The sequence below is a fragment of the Archocentrus centrarchus genome, unplaced genomic scaffold (genome assembly GCF_007364275.1).
Source record: "Archocentrus centrarchus isolate MPI-CPG fArcCen1 unplaced genomic scaffold, fArcCen1 scaffold_26_ctg1, whole genome shotgun sequence".
NCBI classification, from domain to species: Eukaryota; Metazoa; Chordata; class Actinopteri; order Cichliformes; family Cichlidae; genus Archocentrus; species Archocentrus centrarchus.
This window is the reverse complement of record NW_022060256.1, coordinates 4,281,202-4,297,837: the sequence shown is the minus strand read 5'-3', so window position 1 is coordinate 4,297,837 and position 16,636 is coordinate 4,281,202. Positions and strand designations below refer to the sequence as shown.

General features: G+C 44.6%; 1 protein-coding gene across 1 annotated transcript in view; it reads left to right on the top strand.

The window, feature by feature from the left end:
• The window catches only part of dapk1 (death-associated protein kinase 1), a 75,106-nt gene that overhangs the window by 55,810 nt on the left and 2,660 nt on the right, over positions 1-16,636 (top strand). Inside the window, exons 18-25 of the mRNA XM_030723728.1 lie at positions 3,144-3,242; positions 8,932-9,009; positions 11,118-11,334; positions 14,140-14,325; positions 14,414-14,611; positions 14,724-14,862; positions 15,976-16,096; positions 16,193-16,381. Of these exons, the coding sequence (XP_030579588.1) occupies positions 3,144-3,242; positions 8,932-9,009; positions 11,118-11,334; positions 14,140-14,325; positions 14,414-14,611; positions 14,724-14,862; positions 15,976-16,096; positions 16,193-16,381 (1,227 nt within the window). The remainder of the gene's footprint in view (positions 1-3,143; positions 3,243-8,931; positions 9,010-11,117; positions 11,335-14,139; positions 14,326-14,413; positions 14,612-14,723; positions 14,863-15,975; positions 16,097-16,192; positions 16,382-16,636) is intronic.

Sequence of the window (16,636 nt, the reverse complement as noted above, 5' to 3'; positions counted from 1 at the left end):
GAAAATAAAAAAGCTCTTCCTATCTCCAATGATATCCACGCATTCAATAATGCGAACATAGGCTTTGTCAGTCCTTACATGCGGGTGTTAATTTTGCAGTCCTGTCCTGACACCATTAACATTAATAATAATGTAATGTTTCTCTTTTTACTCTCCTCTTACATAATCTTCAAGCACATCTGCTGCCAGCTCAGTACCGGTGGTGTTATGCGATCTGTTACGCCACCTTGATGAGTCAGCTCAAATGTTTCGATCTTATGAAAGCAGCCGGATCAGACCGCGCTGCGTGGCCACCAGCACCTGTAGGCATTCAGGTTAGGGACCTTAGCACCGTGACTCTGTTGCTGCACAGGAAGTAAGAAGTTTTCTGCAGAACGTTTCATGTTTTGTGATTGCTGCCGTGATAGATCACAGAGGTGACTGTAGAGACATTTAGCATTTCTATCTGCTGTGCATGAGATTCCCAGGCCCCTCTAATCAAACCCCATCCCACCTCTGGGATGGCTGTGGCTCAGGAGGTAGAGTAGGTCACCTACTATTCAGAAGGTTGGCGGTTCGATTCCTGGCTGCTCCGGGTTGCATGCCAAAGTATCCTTGGGCAAGATACTGAACCCCAAGTTGCTCTCCGATGCAAGCGTCGGACTGTGAACGTGTGTGAATGTTAGACGGTGAGCACTTAGATACATAAGGAAGTGCTTGTATGAATGGGTGAATGCAAACATGTTGTATAAGCACTTTGAGTGCTCAGTCAGAGTAGAAAAGCACTATATAAGAACTTTACCTCTGATCAACTGAAGCACTGACTGTGAGTCAGACCAGAATGATTTTCCTCATTTCCTGTCGCATACACACTGCTGCAGTGATGGATTTGGATATTAGGCATGGGCAGAGCTTCAGTAGTGAGCTCAATGTATGCACCAGTAATGAGCTGAAAGCTCAGCCTTTTCTGCTCTTGCAGCTGTCTCTAATATGATCTCAGGCACATATTTCTGGTGGTGAGCACAGGAGCCCCGCCCACCTACTGTTTAAACCTTCTGTTTGCGAGGGACAGCTAATGAGAAGGAAACTGGCTTAAAGAGAGAGGACTTGTTTCAGACAGAGGATGAACTGTGCTGAGAGCACTTTATGTATTTAATGTCTCCCCACAGACGTGCAGTTTTCTGCAGACACTTTTTAGCATTAAAATCATCTTTATTCTGATTAGTCTGATACCTTTCTTTCTTGAACAAGTCTTTTAAAGGTGCTCCCGCAATCCCATCTTCTTCTGCCTCTGTGCCAGGCACGTCTTCCCACATGTTTCTGTCTGCACTGACTGTGCTTTCTATTTTGACACCGTACATTTTAATGTATTCTGCGATGGGATAGCTTTTCTCAGGCACTGCCAGCCCTCTTAGCATTTTTATTCCAGAGTGGTGCAGGGAGGTGATGTGCAGACAGCGCTGCCAGAGATGTTGTGATTTATGCATTCTTTTCAGTTTGAGCTTGTTTCTTTTAAGCTTCTCTAAAGCAGCGTATCACACACTGCTGACTCTGGGCCTGGATTGCTCTTCGCTGTCAGCTGCAGACACGGGGGAGAAACACAGGAGGGTGGGATTGGAAATGTCTCCAGCTCAGTTTGCAGCGTAGCAGAACAGGATGGAGGCTCTTTGTTTGTTCGAGCTGTTACAAAGCAGAATTGATTGAAATGCTTCCTTCAGTCAGGTTTATTTATTTGTAGTGGGCATTGATATATTCTTCCAGACCTTTGATTCTGTATTTACTGTTATTCAATGTTAATTATATGGTCTTCATATTAATTAGTGTTCAGGGACACTGTGTTCCTCTTCTAATCAGCAAGTAAATTCTTCGGGCGGGGGGGGGCAACCAGCCGTGGCCTGAGTTAGGCTGCAGCATGAGCCAAGAAAAATTAAGAAAGGGCATTTCTTAGTTTCTTTAATTAAATATGGCAAAACATTTGTGAGTATTTGAATATGTTTTAGTACTTTTTTTTTCCTGCATATTTGTGTTACAGTCACAGCAGGTTAAAGAGCATTTCTAGCTCCATATTTTTATTTTTAGACTTTTATCAGAGCAGCTTCACTTGATTCAGTTCAAAATAATCCTTAATTATCTCCTACCGAGCCCGTATGGATCCCTGTAAGCCGACTTTCTTCTGATTGGCAGTTATCTGCTCTCTATGACCTCATACAGGTCCAAGAGGAAAAGTCTGGGCTTTGGGCTCTCAGAGGTTACCCATGCATAAACTCTGGACACATTTAATATGTTTAACATGACCAAATTCAAGGAGAATTTTTACTGAAAAAAATGAACTATGAGGTCCTTAAAGTCCATTATAAACTGTCTGCATCGATTTCATCATCACCTGCAGCCGAATCCAACACCCTGCCTCAAACATGCATTCTTTTATTGGCCAGCAGAGGGCGCTACCTGTGGCTCCAAAAGACTTCTGGCTCTATAAAGGTCTGCAGGAAAATGCCCCCCCGCCCTGGCCTCCATAAACAATTTACTGATGAGTTCATGGGTTCAGTCAATCGTTTTGGGTCACAATAAAAAAAACCATGAAGTTTGTTTGGTAAACTTTGGTCAGCTCTGGTAGCCAATGAGCATGCAGTTTCCACATCTCACTCTGCACATCAGGAAATGCTCACCTGGAGGGCTTCATTACAGAATTTCCTAAAACAGAGTGTGACACTGGCTGCATCCTACAGAGACCTGCAACGGACATGGGAGAGAAAAAAAGATGCGTTTTTGCAAGATCCCGCAAAAGTTTTTAATTTGAGGCATCACTTCAGTGATAATCTTGATACCGTGCATCCATCAGGGCCTTGAAAGGGTGAGATTACCAGCAAAAGTCTTCATAACTCAGTGGTTACTGTTGGCTGTAACCACACCAAACTGTACAAGCATGAAGGAATGAACCTGGCTGACTGTCTCGCTCTCACGCCCTTACCCCTTCACTCAATCACCACATACACACACACACACGTGTGTGTGTGTGTGTGTGTGTGTGTGTGTGTGTGTGTGTGTGTGTGTGTATGTGTGTGTGTGCGCAGACCGAAGAACAAATGTCCTGCACAGATTTCGTCCTTTCGCTGTCACAGACGGCGATGTTTGCTGAAAGCGTCTCTGTCTGTGTGTCACAGTACGGCAGAACTCCCCTCCACCTGGCTGCTAACAGCGGGAGCCTCGAGGTCGTCCGTCATCTCTGCCTGACCGGAGCAAACATCGACGCCGTCACCAACGTAAGTCACACTTTCACCGTTCGCTCAGCTCAACACTTTGTAGACCACATTACGGGTCTGTCACTGCAGGCTCTCGTGCTGCAGCACTGCAGTAACAGCCAGTGCTGTACTGTAGAACATGCTTCATATGTGAAGTGTCGCCGTGGCAGATTGTGTAGTATTTTAGGTTTTGATTGTGCAGCTGTTGTTGTGTCTCTGTGCTGTCTGAACAGATTGGAGTCTGTGTAACGTCGGAGGGGCGTATCCCACTCTGACACGGCTCATATAGTATGCAAATTGGAAACGTCCCTCCCTCTGCTTGTTCAAATATTATTTGCATGGTGAGTTGTTAATTTTCTTCTTGAGCTGCAGAGGAAGTCGCTGACAAATTGGGAAATTCTTATGGCAGCTTTTAAACTCAGGAATGATCCCTCATCTCTGCCTGCTGATACTGAGCTGCACCACCTTTTTTTAAATAATCCCTTTTTTTTTTTAAATCTTCACCATGTTTCTTCCTTCTTTATTTTATTGAAATTTTTTCAACCCTCCGGACTGATATGTTCCTTCACAGTCTCCCATTCCATTCACTTCAGTCTGGATCAGCTTTTTTTGAGCTCTGCTCTTAAACTCTTATTAAAATATTCAAATCCCAGCTGGCAGTTTAAGGGCTTCACCATTTTGAAATTCATCTTTGAAGGTCCAAGAAGCGGCTAAACGTAGGTACTAAACATACATTAAAGACACACTATGGATTTAATTTCAAAAGGGGTTTCCTCAAGTTTAAGTCAGTGTAGATATTAATTTATCCAGACATGTCTCTGTCCAGCTGGAAGCTCATTATGACAGTTAGTTCTTAAAAATTTAACTTCATGTAAAAATAACCAGAGTACTTAATTAGTGAATCTGTTCTCATTAAAGAGGGTCAGTGCACTGGCTCACAATAATTCGGTTTACAGTACATTCCTCTCGTTTTTTGAGCTCTCAGAAACAAATTCTGGTTCATTCTGTGTTTCCAGTACGAGGAAGAAGTAAATGAGCGGTTGTTAGTCCAGAAAAACAGCTTGATAATTGTGCAGATGACAGGACTTCTGCAGGAAAACGTATATTTCATGACTTCACGTTTGTGCCGAGTCTGCACAGCAGGTAAGGTGTTAAAGGCTTCCACAGCCGCAGGCTCGGAGCTTTTATCCAGAAGCTCAGGATCAAACGGCTTCCGGATTCTGCCGTTTTATCTGCCTGTGAGTGGGTTTGACCTCGGAGATAAGTGGGAGTTCATGTCCAATAATTTTAGATCCAAAAGGACTGAAGACTCAGAGCGCTCAGCTGATGCTTTGCTACAACTGAAGGCCACAAGCAAAGACTTCATTTGGGATGCAAAAACGTTTTTAACGAGTTATGTCTGGAACCAAATTTAAGCACTTCTCTGGCAATAAAAAATATCAAAATGGACAGATTGTGTTTTCTTGTGCGGTTTATTGGGTATAACTAATGGAGCAGTTTTACTCCAGAAAGCTGCTATACTGTCCTACCACACAGGTCTTAATAGGACCCATCGTGCTTTCTCCATAGAGGCGCTGTCACAGTGATGATGGTCACATTAAACAGGGCCACGGTTTCAGGGAATGAGCTCAGGATGTGTGCAGGTTTATCTCTCTATGAGCTAATAGCTCACATGTCACACTGTTCCAAACGCTCGGTTTCCTGTAGTTTTTTCTACTGTGGCTCTGGATGAAGTCATTGAGAATTGATATCCCCAATCACTACAGCCTTATGGCTGTATGAGATAAACTGTGAGTCATGCAAAGCTTAATGAGCAGAACAAGAATGTTTTGTAAAGTTTTGTTTTATTACATAAGCCAGTTTAAATTGAAATCTGACATCTACAAAATAATTTTTCATGTAATTCTGCAGTACTGCCAAAAAGTCATCATCATTTTATATAAATATATATATATATATATATATATATATATATATATATATATATATATATATATATATATATTTTTTTTTTTTTTTCTGGGAAAATGGGAAATAGGTGCAGTGATTTATTGAAACCTGCAAACATGCACACAAACATGTGTAAAGCAAAAATAGTTTGTTTAAAGTTGGTGTCATCGATGTCACCATCGTCGGTCTCACCATCGTCGGTCTCACCATCGTCGGTCTCACCATCGTCGGTCTCAACATCGTCGGTCTCAACATCGTCAGTCTCATCACCATCATCGGTCTCACCATCATCGGCGGTCTCATCACTATCGTCGGTCTCACCATCATCGTCGGTCTCATCACTATCGTCGGTCTCACCATCATCGTCGGTCTCACCATCGTCGGTCTCATCACTATCGTCGGTCTCACTATCATCGTCGGTCTCACCATCGTCGGTCTCATCACTATCGTCGGTCTCACCATCATCGTCGGTCTCACCATCGTCGGTCTCAACATCGTCGGTCTCATCACCATCGTCGGTCTCACCATCATCGTCGGTCTCACCATCGTCGGTCTCACCATCGTCGGTCTCAACATCGTCGGTCTCATCACCATCGTCGGTCTCACCATCATCGTCGGTCTCACCATCGTCGGTCTCAACATCGTCGGTCTCACCATCGTCGGTCTCAACATCGTCGGTCTCAACATCGTCGGTCTCACCATCGTCGGTCTCAACATCGTCGGTCTCATCACCATCGTCGGTCTCACCATCATCGTCGGTCTCACCATCGTCGGTCTCACCATCGTCGGTCTCAACATCGTCAGTCTCATCACCATCGTCGGTCTCACCATCATCGGCGGTCTCACCATCATCGGCGGTCTCATCACTATCGTCGGTCTCACCATCATCGTCGGTCTCAACATCGTTGGTCTCATCACCATCGTCGGTCTCACCATCATCGTCGGTCTCAACATCGTCGGTCTCATCACCATCGTCGGTCTCACCATCATCGTCGGTCTCAACATCGTCGGTCTCATCACCATCGTCGGTCTCACCATCATCGTCGGTCTCAACATCGTCGGTCTCATCACCATCGTCGGTCTCACCATCGTCGGTCTCATCACCATCGTCGGTCTCACCATCATCGTCGGTCTCACCATCATCGTCGGTCTCATCATCATCGTCGGTCTCACCATCATCGTCGGTCTCACCATCGTCGGTCTCAACATCATCGGTCTCACCATCATCGTCGGTCTCACCATCATCGTCGGTCTCACCATCATCGTCGGTCTCAACATCGTCGGTCTCATCATCATCGTTGGTCTCATCATCATCGTTGGTCTCATCACCATCGTCCGTCTCCTTATCAGATGTTCAAAGCTCTTCTTTGGCTGTTCGCTGACGCTGATTCTTCACTTCTTCTGTAACCTGCCGTTCCTCAGCCTTTTCTCCCTGTTTCCCTGAACGGCTTCCTGGCAGCTGCTCTTCCGCTGTGCCCATCTCTGATGAGGCTTCAGTGAACAGTAGATGGATCACCTGAAGGTCCAGATATGTCTCTCAGGTCCTGTCAGGTCTTTTTTGAGGACTTTCAGACACTGTTCATCTGTTGCAGAGTTTTTTTTAGACCTGCTGCTTCTTCTTTTGTCCTCCACTTGTTCAGTTTCCTCAGTTTTGTTTTTTTAAGGGCACCCTGCACACCATGCCAGGATATGCCAAGTGCTAACAGCTCTTTGGGAATCACCTGTCTTGAGTTATCTGTTGCATTTTTCATTGATTCAGCTAAAAAAGAAACCAAACAAGAGTTGGATGCCTTTTTTATGCTAGAATGGGTCAGAGGTCAGTGTACGTGGCTTAATAAACAAAAAGCATTCCTCTGAAAATGATGAAAAAGGAGCCGATGTCCAAAAAACTCTGAGAGACCTTCAGAAAGCTGGAGAACTATTGTTCACGAGCACTTAAAAAGATCTTTAAAATAGTCAAAATGATGGGTGGCTCAAGACTTTTGCACATTTATCAGATAGGAGTTTGCATGTTTTTGGACTCGTGGTTTGGTTTTTCCTCACAATGACCTCATGTTGTTATTGAGTGCTCAGGCTCAGATATGATTTCCAGATGTTGCACAGTTGTGGAAAACACTGTCTGGGCTTCCTCCGGCTTTCCTCTTGATATCAGAGTAAATGTGTTTTCTGGAGAATCCCGGACATGATGCAGGAATTTTTGCAGGAGTATTTTAAATTCTTCTTTCTCCTCAGAGTTGAGCCTCAAAATGCAGAAATCAAATTCTGGTACAGCCCAGAAATCTTTTTCTCATGAATTTCATTAAATTCTTCTGCTTCCACCACCACATGCTCCACGCTGAGGTTTTTCTTTCTCTCTGCATGGCCAGGATGTTAATATTGTATGGCAGCTGATGTGCTATGCATGTTTAATCTAGAAAGTGCATATTGAGATGTATAATTCATTGCTGGGTGGCCTGTGCCAGGGAGGACAGCCTTTCCACACGTGTCTGCGATTTTTGCCTATTGTGTCATTAAACTGTGAAATATTCTTAAAAAGCGTCTCAGTGTCTGTCGGTGTGACCGTCACTCATCCTTCTGAAGCACCCATCTCAGCTGATATTCAGTCTCAAATGGAAACAGTGTGGATGATGTAACGCTCCTCTGTCGCTGCCAAGCATCAGTAGTAATAATTGTGACACCCGGCCATCTGTATGAGCCGAGTACATGGAAGTGTTCACAGATCTAAATGGTCAAGCTGCACTTCATTTACATTCACTCTTTTTGACATTTTAGTTCATTCGAACAGTTTTAAAGGTCACTGTTCTCATACTCGGGTTACAGCACGAGCCCTAAACCAAGGAGAGAAAAAAGCTCTAAATTATTTTGCTAAAGCTTCAGATTAGATCAGTGATCATTCTTTATTGATCTTCTTTTCGTCATGCTTGGCTGTGATGCTCCGTAGAGGGAGGGGCCGTTCTGTTTGAGGCCGTCGATCTGGTTTTCCTGGCGGAGCGTCCACCGGAGCCGGACAGGGAAGGATGGCTCAGTTAGTGAGAGATACATGAAGCTTGTCAGGAGTGTTTCTGTCTCAGAGTGTTGGAGGGAAAAGTAACATATCAGAGAGGCTCTAGAGCACTGAAAGAGAGGTCTGTGTGTGTGTGTGTGTGTGTGTGTGTGTGTGTGTGTGTGTGTGTGTGTGTGTGTGTACAGGCTCTGCTGCTCTAATTAATCCACTGAAATCAGCTGCTTTATGAGTAATAACTGGCATCAGAAGTAAAGGTCACACTGATGGGGGATTTTTAGAAGTTAATAGTCTGATATGCATGAATGTTGTTTTTGGAGCATGAATGTGGAAATATTTCTGGAAAGGATCCGATAAACATGTGAGTAACAACAAACTTCAGCATTAATCATAAAGAGAAGAAATACAAAACATATCTGCTGGTGTGGACATCGAGGCCTCGTCTGAAATTTATCACACGTTTGGTGCAAATTGGCAGTTAAATGTTGCTAAAATGGTAACTTCCCGTTATGAATAAACAATAAATAAATGCGCGTATCCAAACAATAATGGCAGGCTGATGAAAAAATAAAACTGAAGTCCAATAAACTAAGGTGGCTTCAGCTGATGCTCTTTGAGGCAGTCTCCTGCTGCATGCTGGATGGATCCTCGCAGACTGTCTTTTAAACGTGTGTGAAATGCTGAAGTGCACACACAAACATCCGGAGCAGATTTGATGCTTCTGTTTACTAAAGACTGTTTCTTGTTTTTCTCCTTCAGGACGGAAAGACTGCGGAGGATCTGGCCTCGGCTGATCGTCACGAACACGTCGTTGCGTTGTTGGGAAAGCTTAAAAAGGTAAAGAGAAAGTGGCTGTATGATGAGGTATCAGCTGTTTGTAGCTATATTTGAAGAATAGATGATGTGGTGCACACTGGGCCGCGCACAATGCTGTGTGTGCAGTTTAAGAATAGAGTGCAGATGATGATGATGATGAGGCTCAGTCGGGCTCCGCCGTCATCACACTCGCTCTATTTCAGCGCGGAGGTGCAGAGAGGCGCGTCTCAGGGAGACGGGAAGGCGTTAGATTCTAGCAATCCACCATTTTTAGACTCTGTGACGGCACTTTGCTTGACACGTGCAGGTAAAATGAATTATAATACACACACATTCAGAAAGTATGAACAGTCAGAGCCACTTTATTTAACACTTTTTAATAAATCATCAAGAAAATATTTGTCTTTTAACTCTTAGACTGCCAACATGGTCACAGAAATAAGTTATTTTACTAAAAAGAGGTTAAAATCCTTTCCAGAATTATATATGGAAAGATTTTAGTTGAAATCTTTATCCAGAATAATTTATATTGAGCATGCTAAGTTAAATTGTTGCTCGTCAAAGATGCTCCAGCATAACAGCACACACGGCTCTGCAGTTATTCCAGTGTTCCCAGTGGCAGCTTCCAGGACAAAAACACACAGATCTTCATCTCAAGCTGCGTGTTTCCGACTTCATTTCTGATCCAGTTTTTTTCCAGAAAACCTGCTGAGATTCGGTGCAGAGCGCGAAAACATGAAAGCAGCAACTGTGAAAACAGTCACCCTCTGCATATGCTGGGCTAATTTCGGACACGCTGGCACACGGATGCCACGTTTGAAAGGAGGGCCGGAGAACCAGGAGGAAAAACAGTAACACGAAAAGAGTCCGTGTGAAGTCAGATTCTGTGAATCACACTTTTTGAAATTAGAAAGGAATAATTTCTGACACGTTATAATAACCCAGGTGGGATTATGGAGCGCTTTCACATCCCACGCAGCCACTCACAGCGTTTGGGGCCACTTCTGATGCGTGACTCACTCATCGGACGTCTTAAATTCTCTCCATCGAACTGTCAGAATTACCGCGCGCTCAGGAAGCGGCTGCATTTGAAAGTGGCTTTTGTTGTATGTGTTTTCGTGAGTTTCCTGCGGCTGAGTCAGCGTTCCACTTTCAACAAACATTAAGAGCAATTTTGAAAACATGCGTCACTGCAGCGCGACGCATCGGTGATGACTTAAAGCATAGATTGCAGGATTTCCTATAACGCCATCTTACAGCAATGATATTTTAATATTGTCCCATTTAAATGTTTTATAACTGTGAAGTATTTATAGACGAGACGGATGAACTGAGGGTCTGCATCGATTCTCAGTATAAAATACTTAAAGAACCTTATAAAAATGAGCATATGGAGCTGGAAATGAGCAGAACAGGGATTCTTCAAGATTTTATCAAATCATTTCTGGTGCACAGTACACAGTTTTCCTAATCTCAGCTCCAGGTCAAGCTGACTCAAACCCAGGCCCCTGCAGGATGTGGTTCACCTGCACGGCCAGGTGAGCTGTAGCAACAAGCTGTCACCACCGGGGGGGCAGAGTTTTACATGTGGGCGTGCTGCTGTTTTCACTCTTGATGTCACTTGTTAGTCGTGTGTCTGCGAGTCGCCTCCTGCAGGCTGTCGTTGGAAATGCGAATGTGTCCTCAGTGCAAGCTCTGTCCAACAAGCCTCTTCCTCACTGCTCCGTTTTATGGTTAAAAAAACTGGTGTTGCACAAAAGTACAGCCCTGCTGTAGTTTAGTTGATATCTCTTCAACACAATACACTGATGCTTTAGACGTGAAGCCATAGTGGATATATTTTTAAATACATTAGAAGTTATGGAGAAGCTAACAGCCTTTACCAGGTGCCTGAAACAGCAGATGAAGCTTGTCTGCTGTTTCAGGCTGATGTATAACAAAGTGTGACAGATGCTTTTGGAATTTCAAAAAACTGGAAACAAAATCTGATTAACTGAAGTGTGTCATCTGATTTTTGGGGCTCCTTGAACTGCAGCCATGTGGGAGTCGTGTTGTAGATGAATGTGACCTGAGCTGTTTTTAATAAACACTCGTCTTCCTCTGTGGTGGGGGTTTTTTTGGGGGGTCAGGACAACCACAAGCTGAGCTACATCCAGCAGCTGCGGCCCACTCAGACTGTCCAGCCCAGGATCAAGCTAAAGCTGTTTGGACACTCGGGAGCCGGGAAGAGCTCCCTGCTGGAGTCTCTGAAATGTGGCATCCTGCGCAGCTTCTTCCGGAGGAGGAGGCCACGCATGACCAACTCAGCCCGGCACCCCAACTCACCCATCAACTCCAAACCTGCTGGTAGGTGGCAGACACGTGCATTAACTTGGTGCCTACTTGGTGGAATCCACTGGGCGGCTGGTGCAGGTACATACAGGTGTGTCTCGCCCTATGACAGCTGGGAAAGCCCCCCCCGTAGTTCTCTTCCTTTAGTTCCCGGCGACACACACGCCAACTTTGACGTAGATTGTTGAGAAAAGCAAAGCAGAGGCGGATGCATGCAGAGATTCCTTCATTTATTAGTGAGACAGTTAATCACAGGATGTATATCTTTGGCTGATGAGTCATTACGTTGAATAGAATAACGTAATGTCAGATTTTCCACTTTGTGGACATGTAGGATGTTTTTCATACTGATGTGACTCAAACAAAGATTCTCTCTTTCTAAAAACACATCTTCTCAGAAATGCTCTCAGCACAAGGATGAAAAGCACACAACAACACAACACAACACTGCTCATCACTGTTTACTGTGTCAGCTACCCCTGCAACCCTGAACATTAACCCAGCGACCTGAACTAGAATCTCAAAGTAGAAACAGTCAGTGTTTTCCGCTGCTCTGGGGCTCCTGGGCACCGGGGCTGGAAAGCTTCCTAAATGCATCTGAGTGACTTTGATGTGTCTGATTGCAACAATCAGCATCCTCACAGTCTCATATTTATTTGTGTTGTTGATGTGATTGATAAAAGCTGATGCCCTCATTAATATCATTGTGTTAAAGTGTTAAATATACCAGTGTGGTGAATAAGCCTATAAGACTCTGTGTGCTGTAGGTCTGTATTCAAAGTATAATTTATAATAATTTATTCAGTGCAGATAATCATTACATTTGATAATATTAGTAACGACGTGTCTAAACAGAGTTAATTGCATGATTCCTTGTGTCACTTTGACATTCTGCCAGTTTTCACTAAGACTGCATTTTTTGGGTCACGGCTCCTCGCTGAGGTCAGGCTTTCTCTCCTTTCCGTGCCCAGAGCTGCTCTGAGGGTGGGGGTCCTTGCTGATAGGCTGAGTTAGGATCTCTCTGAGTTGTCGGTGGTCAGTCAGTCGTGCACGTGCAGCGACGGTCCGTGCTGAGACTCCTCGACATGTTCAGTGCTCTCCAAACCCTCCTACCCCCTTTAGAGCATTAACCTCCCAGACAGACGTGATACTCACGCCGATGATGGTCAGTCAGAGTTACTGATTCCTGCAGACTGTCTGTAAATCTGTAGCTTCTGTCAGAGCTGAAGGGGCTTTGAAAGAGTCGTTTCTTCTGTCAGTTCGAGCTGAAGTCAGTAATGGTCTGTATTGACTGTTTGTTATGTCTGCAGTGATACGTGACATGAATCCAAGACACGAGTGTCAATATTTTAGCATTGCCACCTGAGACCGGTGTGTGCCATGCATTGATTTTGTGGCTTTTAGCTTGTGCGAGCTCTGAGATATTCTTTTATTTGCTTATTTGTGGTGATCTTTGAAATGTCACAGAGCCCCATTAAAAAGAGGTCACATCAGGAAAGCTGCTGCTCAGTAAAAATATCGCCCGTCAGTGAGAGAAAACGTGAGCAGCTTTGCTTCGCTGAACTTTGAACCTGCAGCAGCTGGTTTTATTTAAAAGAAAAAACCGTGTGGTCAGATGAGTCGTTTTTTCATTTGCTCGGACCTGTTTGTCACCCTTTTGACCTTTAATGATTTCGCTGTGATTATTTATCTGTGCCACATAATTGCCATGCAGTTGCCAGTTGGTGGGAATAGTTGCAGCGTGACCTTCGAAGGCCCCGTTTGACAGCGAGGAGGATAAAGTCTTCATCTGTCGTTGAAGTTTGCTGAGCCGAGCAGAGAAAGCGGGCATCCCGTCCTGACTTCCACAGAGCGTTTAAACTCATCCTGAGACAGCGGCGCTGTTTGTTACCGTGTGTGAAAACGAGGCAGGTTATATGTTAATGAAGCAGAAGAAACTTTTTCCAAAATAAAGAAGACGTTTGGCTCCCACCGGGAAGGTTCAGGCCTTCCCACAACTGGGATGAAAACACTTCCATCCACTTTCTTTTTGGGATTTCATTTACTCGAGTATAAAATACACGTTTGTTTACTCAAACTCGGTTTTATTCTGTCTTAACTTCTGGTCTAGTAAGAAAGCAAAGACTCACCCTGCAGAGGAACTGTGACGATCCGGATGCAAACTGAAAAATAAAATCTGTTTTGTGGAGGTTCGTGTAGGTGTGCCTTGAACCTTCACGTATCTACAGTAAACTGCAAGTTCTGATTTATCAGAGAGGTTCACAGCAAACATTTCCACGTCAAACATGTTCTCTCCTCCACCTCTCTACACCCATAATGATGTCATACTGATCGGCATTGGACCAACAGCAAAAAACAGACATGATTCAAGACCCCGAAAACAAGCTGTAGGTGTGGTCCTGCGGGATGTCAAGAAAGTCCAAATGCTGTCTGCATAGTGGATTCATGTGCAATGAAATGGCGCCCCCCTGTGTTTGCAAGCGGCCAGTTATTTGGTTAAGATGATGCAGATGTGTTTGCTGCGGCAAAGAGAGACATCTGCATTTAATCTGAAATGTTTTGAGCATTAGTCACAGACCTACAAGTACAACAGAGATCTGCTCGTTATAAAAAGGAAAAACAGAAACCAGCAGCTGGTGTTTTTAAAGATTCCAGATATTCTGAAACCGCGTTATCTGCTGGAACAACAGAGGCTGAAAAAATGCTTCAGGTTACCTTCTTCTGACCTGTTTTCTTCTTAAATAAAAGGCAGTAAAAATATCAAGTGATCTGAGTGTAGTCCAGCTGATTCACGGGTCCCTTCCTGTCTCCTGTGTTCAGTGTCAGTGAGCATTTCCAACCTGTACCCCGGCTGTGAGAACGTGAGCGTGCGGAGTCGCAGCATGATGTTTGAGCCCAGCCTGACCAAAGGCGTCCTGGAGGTCTTCTCCCCCGTCCACAACGCTCTGTCCACAGCCGACGAGCAGGCCACAAAGGCCATCGACATCCAGCACGCCAACATTCACGGTGAGAGCCACAAAACACGGCTAACGAGTCACCGTTCTCATGAGCAAAGCTTGCACACTGTTCACCTGTCTTGTCTCCCTCTCTGTAGGCGTGGGGGATTTCAGCGTGTGGGAGTTTTCTGGAAACCCGGTGTACTACTGCTCCTACGATTATTTTGCGGCCAACGATGTCACAGCGATCCACGTGGTCCTGTTCAGCCTCGAGGAGCCATACGAAACCCAGCTGGGCCACATCACCTACTGGCTGAATCTGCTGAAGGCCCTCACCCTGCCGCAGGAGACCATCTGTAAGCAGCGACCAGCCGGGACTGCGTGAAGTGAAGCGTGGACGGTCGAATTCAAAAATAATATAATTTATAATATAACAATAATAACATCTTGTTTCTCGTCTTTCTTCAGCTTTTGGAGGTCGGATCCAGCAGCCCCTCGTGGTCGTGCTGGTGGCGACGCACGCCGACCTCGCTAACGTGCCCCGAGCTTTCTCTGGAGAGTTCAGCTATGACAAGGAGAGGGCGCTGCTCAAGGAAGTCAGGAACAGGTGAGCACACCTGCTCTTCCTCAGGCAGTAATAATGCACTCAGTGGTACCATCAATTTACTAGTCACATGATCCAGTCACATGGATTCAATGTGAACATCACATCACGTCAGCCTTGCATTGATCAGACAATTAATAGAAAAACAGCCACAAGTATCGACTCATGAACTGCGGCGAAGAGTGAAAACATGGATCACTGTACAATCAGCTGATTGTATTAAATTAAGCTCAGCGTGCTCGATCTCTCATTTCAACACGTCAATCACTAATTGCATTAAAGAGCTTAGGATTATAAAAGAGTGAAGATATATATTAGAGTAAATTAATCAATGTTAATTATTTTAAAATTGATTATTTGGGCGGATACTACTAAAAATTGTAAATTGTAATTGTTCCAGAAGCTGATTGCAAACACTGATTATCTCTGAGTTTGATAAATTAATTTGGTAACAAATTATTGTTTGTATTTATTATTGCATTCACCAGATTTCATGTGCAGCAAAGCAGAGGCTAAGTGTTTGTAAAACACAGATTCCGAGTATGTTGGAATCTCTGCAGCTAAGGAGGAGAATCCAACGTTAGCGAGACCCTTAAAGGCCTCCTGAGTGTCAGGAGTGAGTCGCTAACACTGAGTTTCATTAATGGGTTTTTATTTAACGTCTGTGGGTATATATTATAATAATATTATAGTCTGTGGGTATATAATAATATACCCACAGACTTTAAATATCCCACTATGAAATTTGAGACTGTGACTTTTCCAGGAGAGGCGTTTGCCAACAGCTGATTAGAATAGACTGATGACATCATGTCAAACACAGGAGCTCATTGGTGCTGATGTTAAAGTCATATGTCTGCGGTGTAGTTCATTTATAGTCTAATATTATCATTTTAATTTTGATTTGGCATCTATGCTTCAAAAATGAGAACAGTGGCGTCAGTTTGTGCAGATGATCTTGCCGAGTAAAAAACCTGCTGCCAACACCCAGGCTGATCCCTGCAGAATTCTCCATCCATATTAATGGGGAATAACTGAGAATAAACAAGAATTATTAATTACACAGACTTCAGTGCACATTTGAAGTAGGTGCTGTGTTTTTGGGTTTCGTCCCAGGTTTGGTAATGATCTACAGATCAGTGACAAATTGTTTGTGATGGACGCCGGAGCCTCAAACTCCAAAGACATCAAGCTGCTGAGGAGTCACCTGCAGGAGCTTCGAGCCAGCATCATCTCTGTGAGCTCTGAGAACTGTGTCCTCTTTATTCTACACGTTCTCACACGTGTGAACAAGCAGGGCGCAAACTCACATTTCCTCCTTCTCCACCTGCAGAGGTGCAGTCCGATGACGCTGCTGTCGGAGCGTTTGTTGGCCACTCTGCCGGCCTGGAGGAAGCTGAGCGGGCCCAACCAGCTCACGTCGTGGCAGCAGTTTGTCAGCGACGTCCAGGAGCACATCAACCCGCTGGTGAGCCAGGATCACCTGCGCACACTGGCCCTGCAGCTTCACAGCATGGGGGAGGTAAGTGTTTGCTCGGGAGCAGGAAGCTTTTGGAAAGATTCAGTGATTTACTCCGCGAGTACCACCAGGGATCGCTGTTGGCTCCGGCATAAACAAACCAAAGCACAGTTTTCATCTGGGAACGCTGAGAATTACTCAGCAGCAGGAACAGTTTGTTTCTGTTTGTGTGACTCGGCTCAGGAAGCCAAATGAGGAACCAAAACTTTCTTTGTTTATTTGCATGTTGTTTTCACAGATGAAGCATACAGCCGCTCA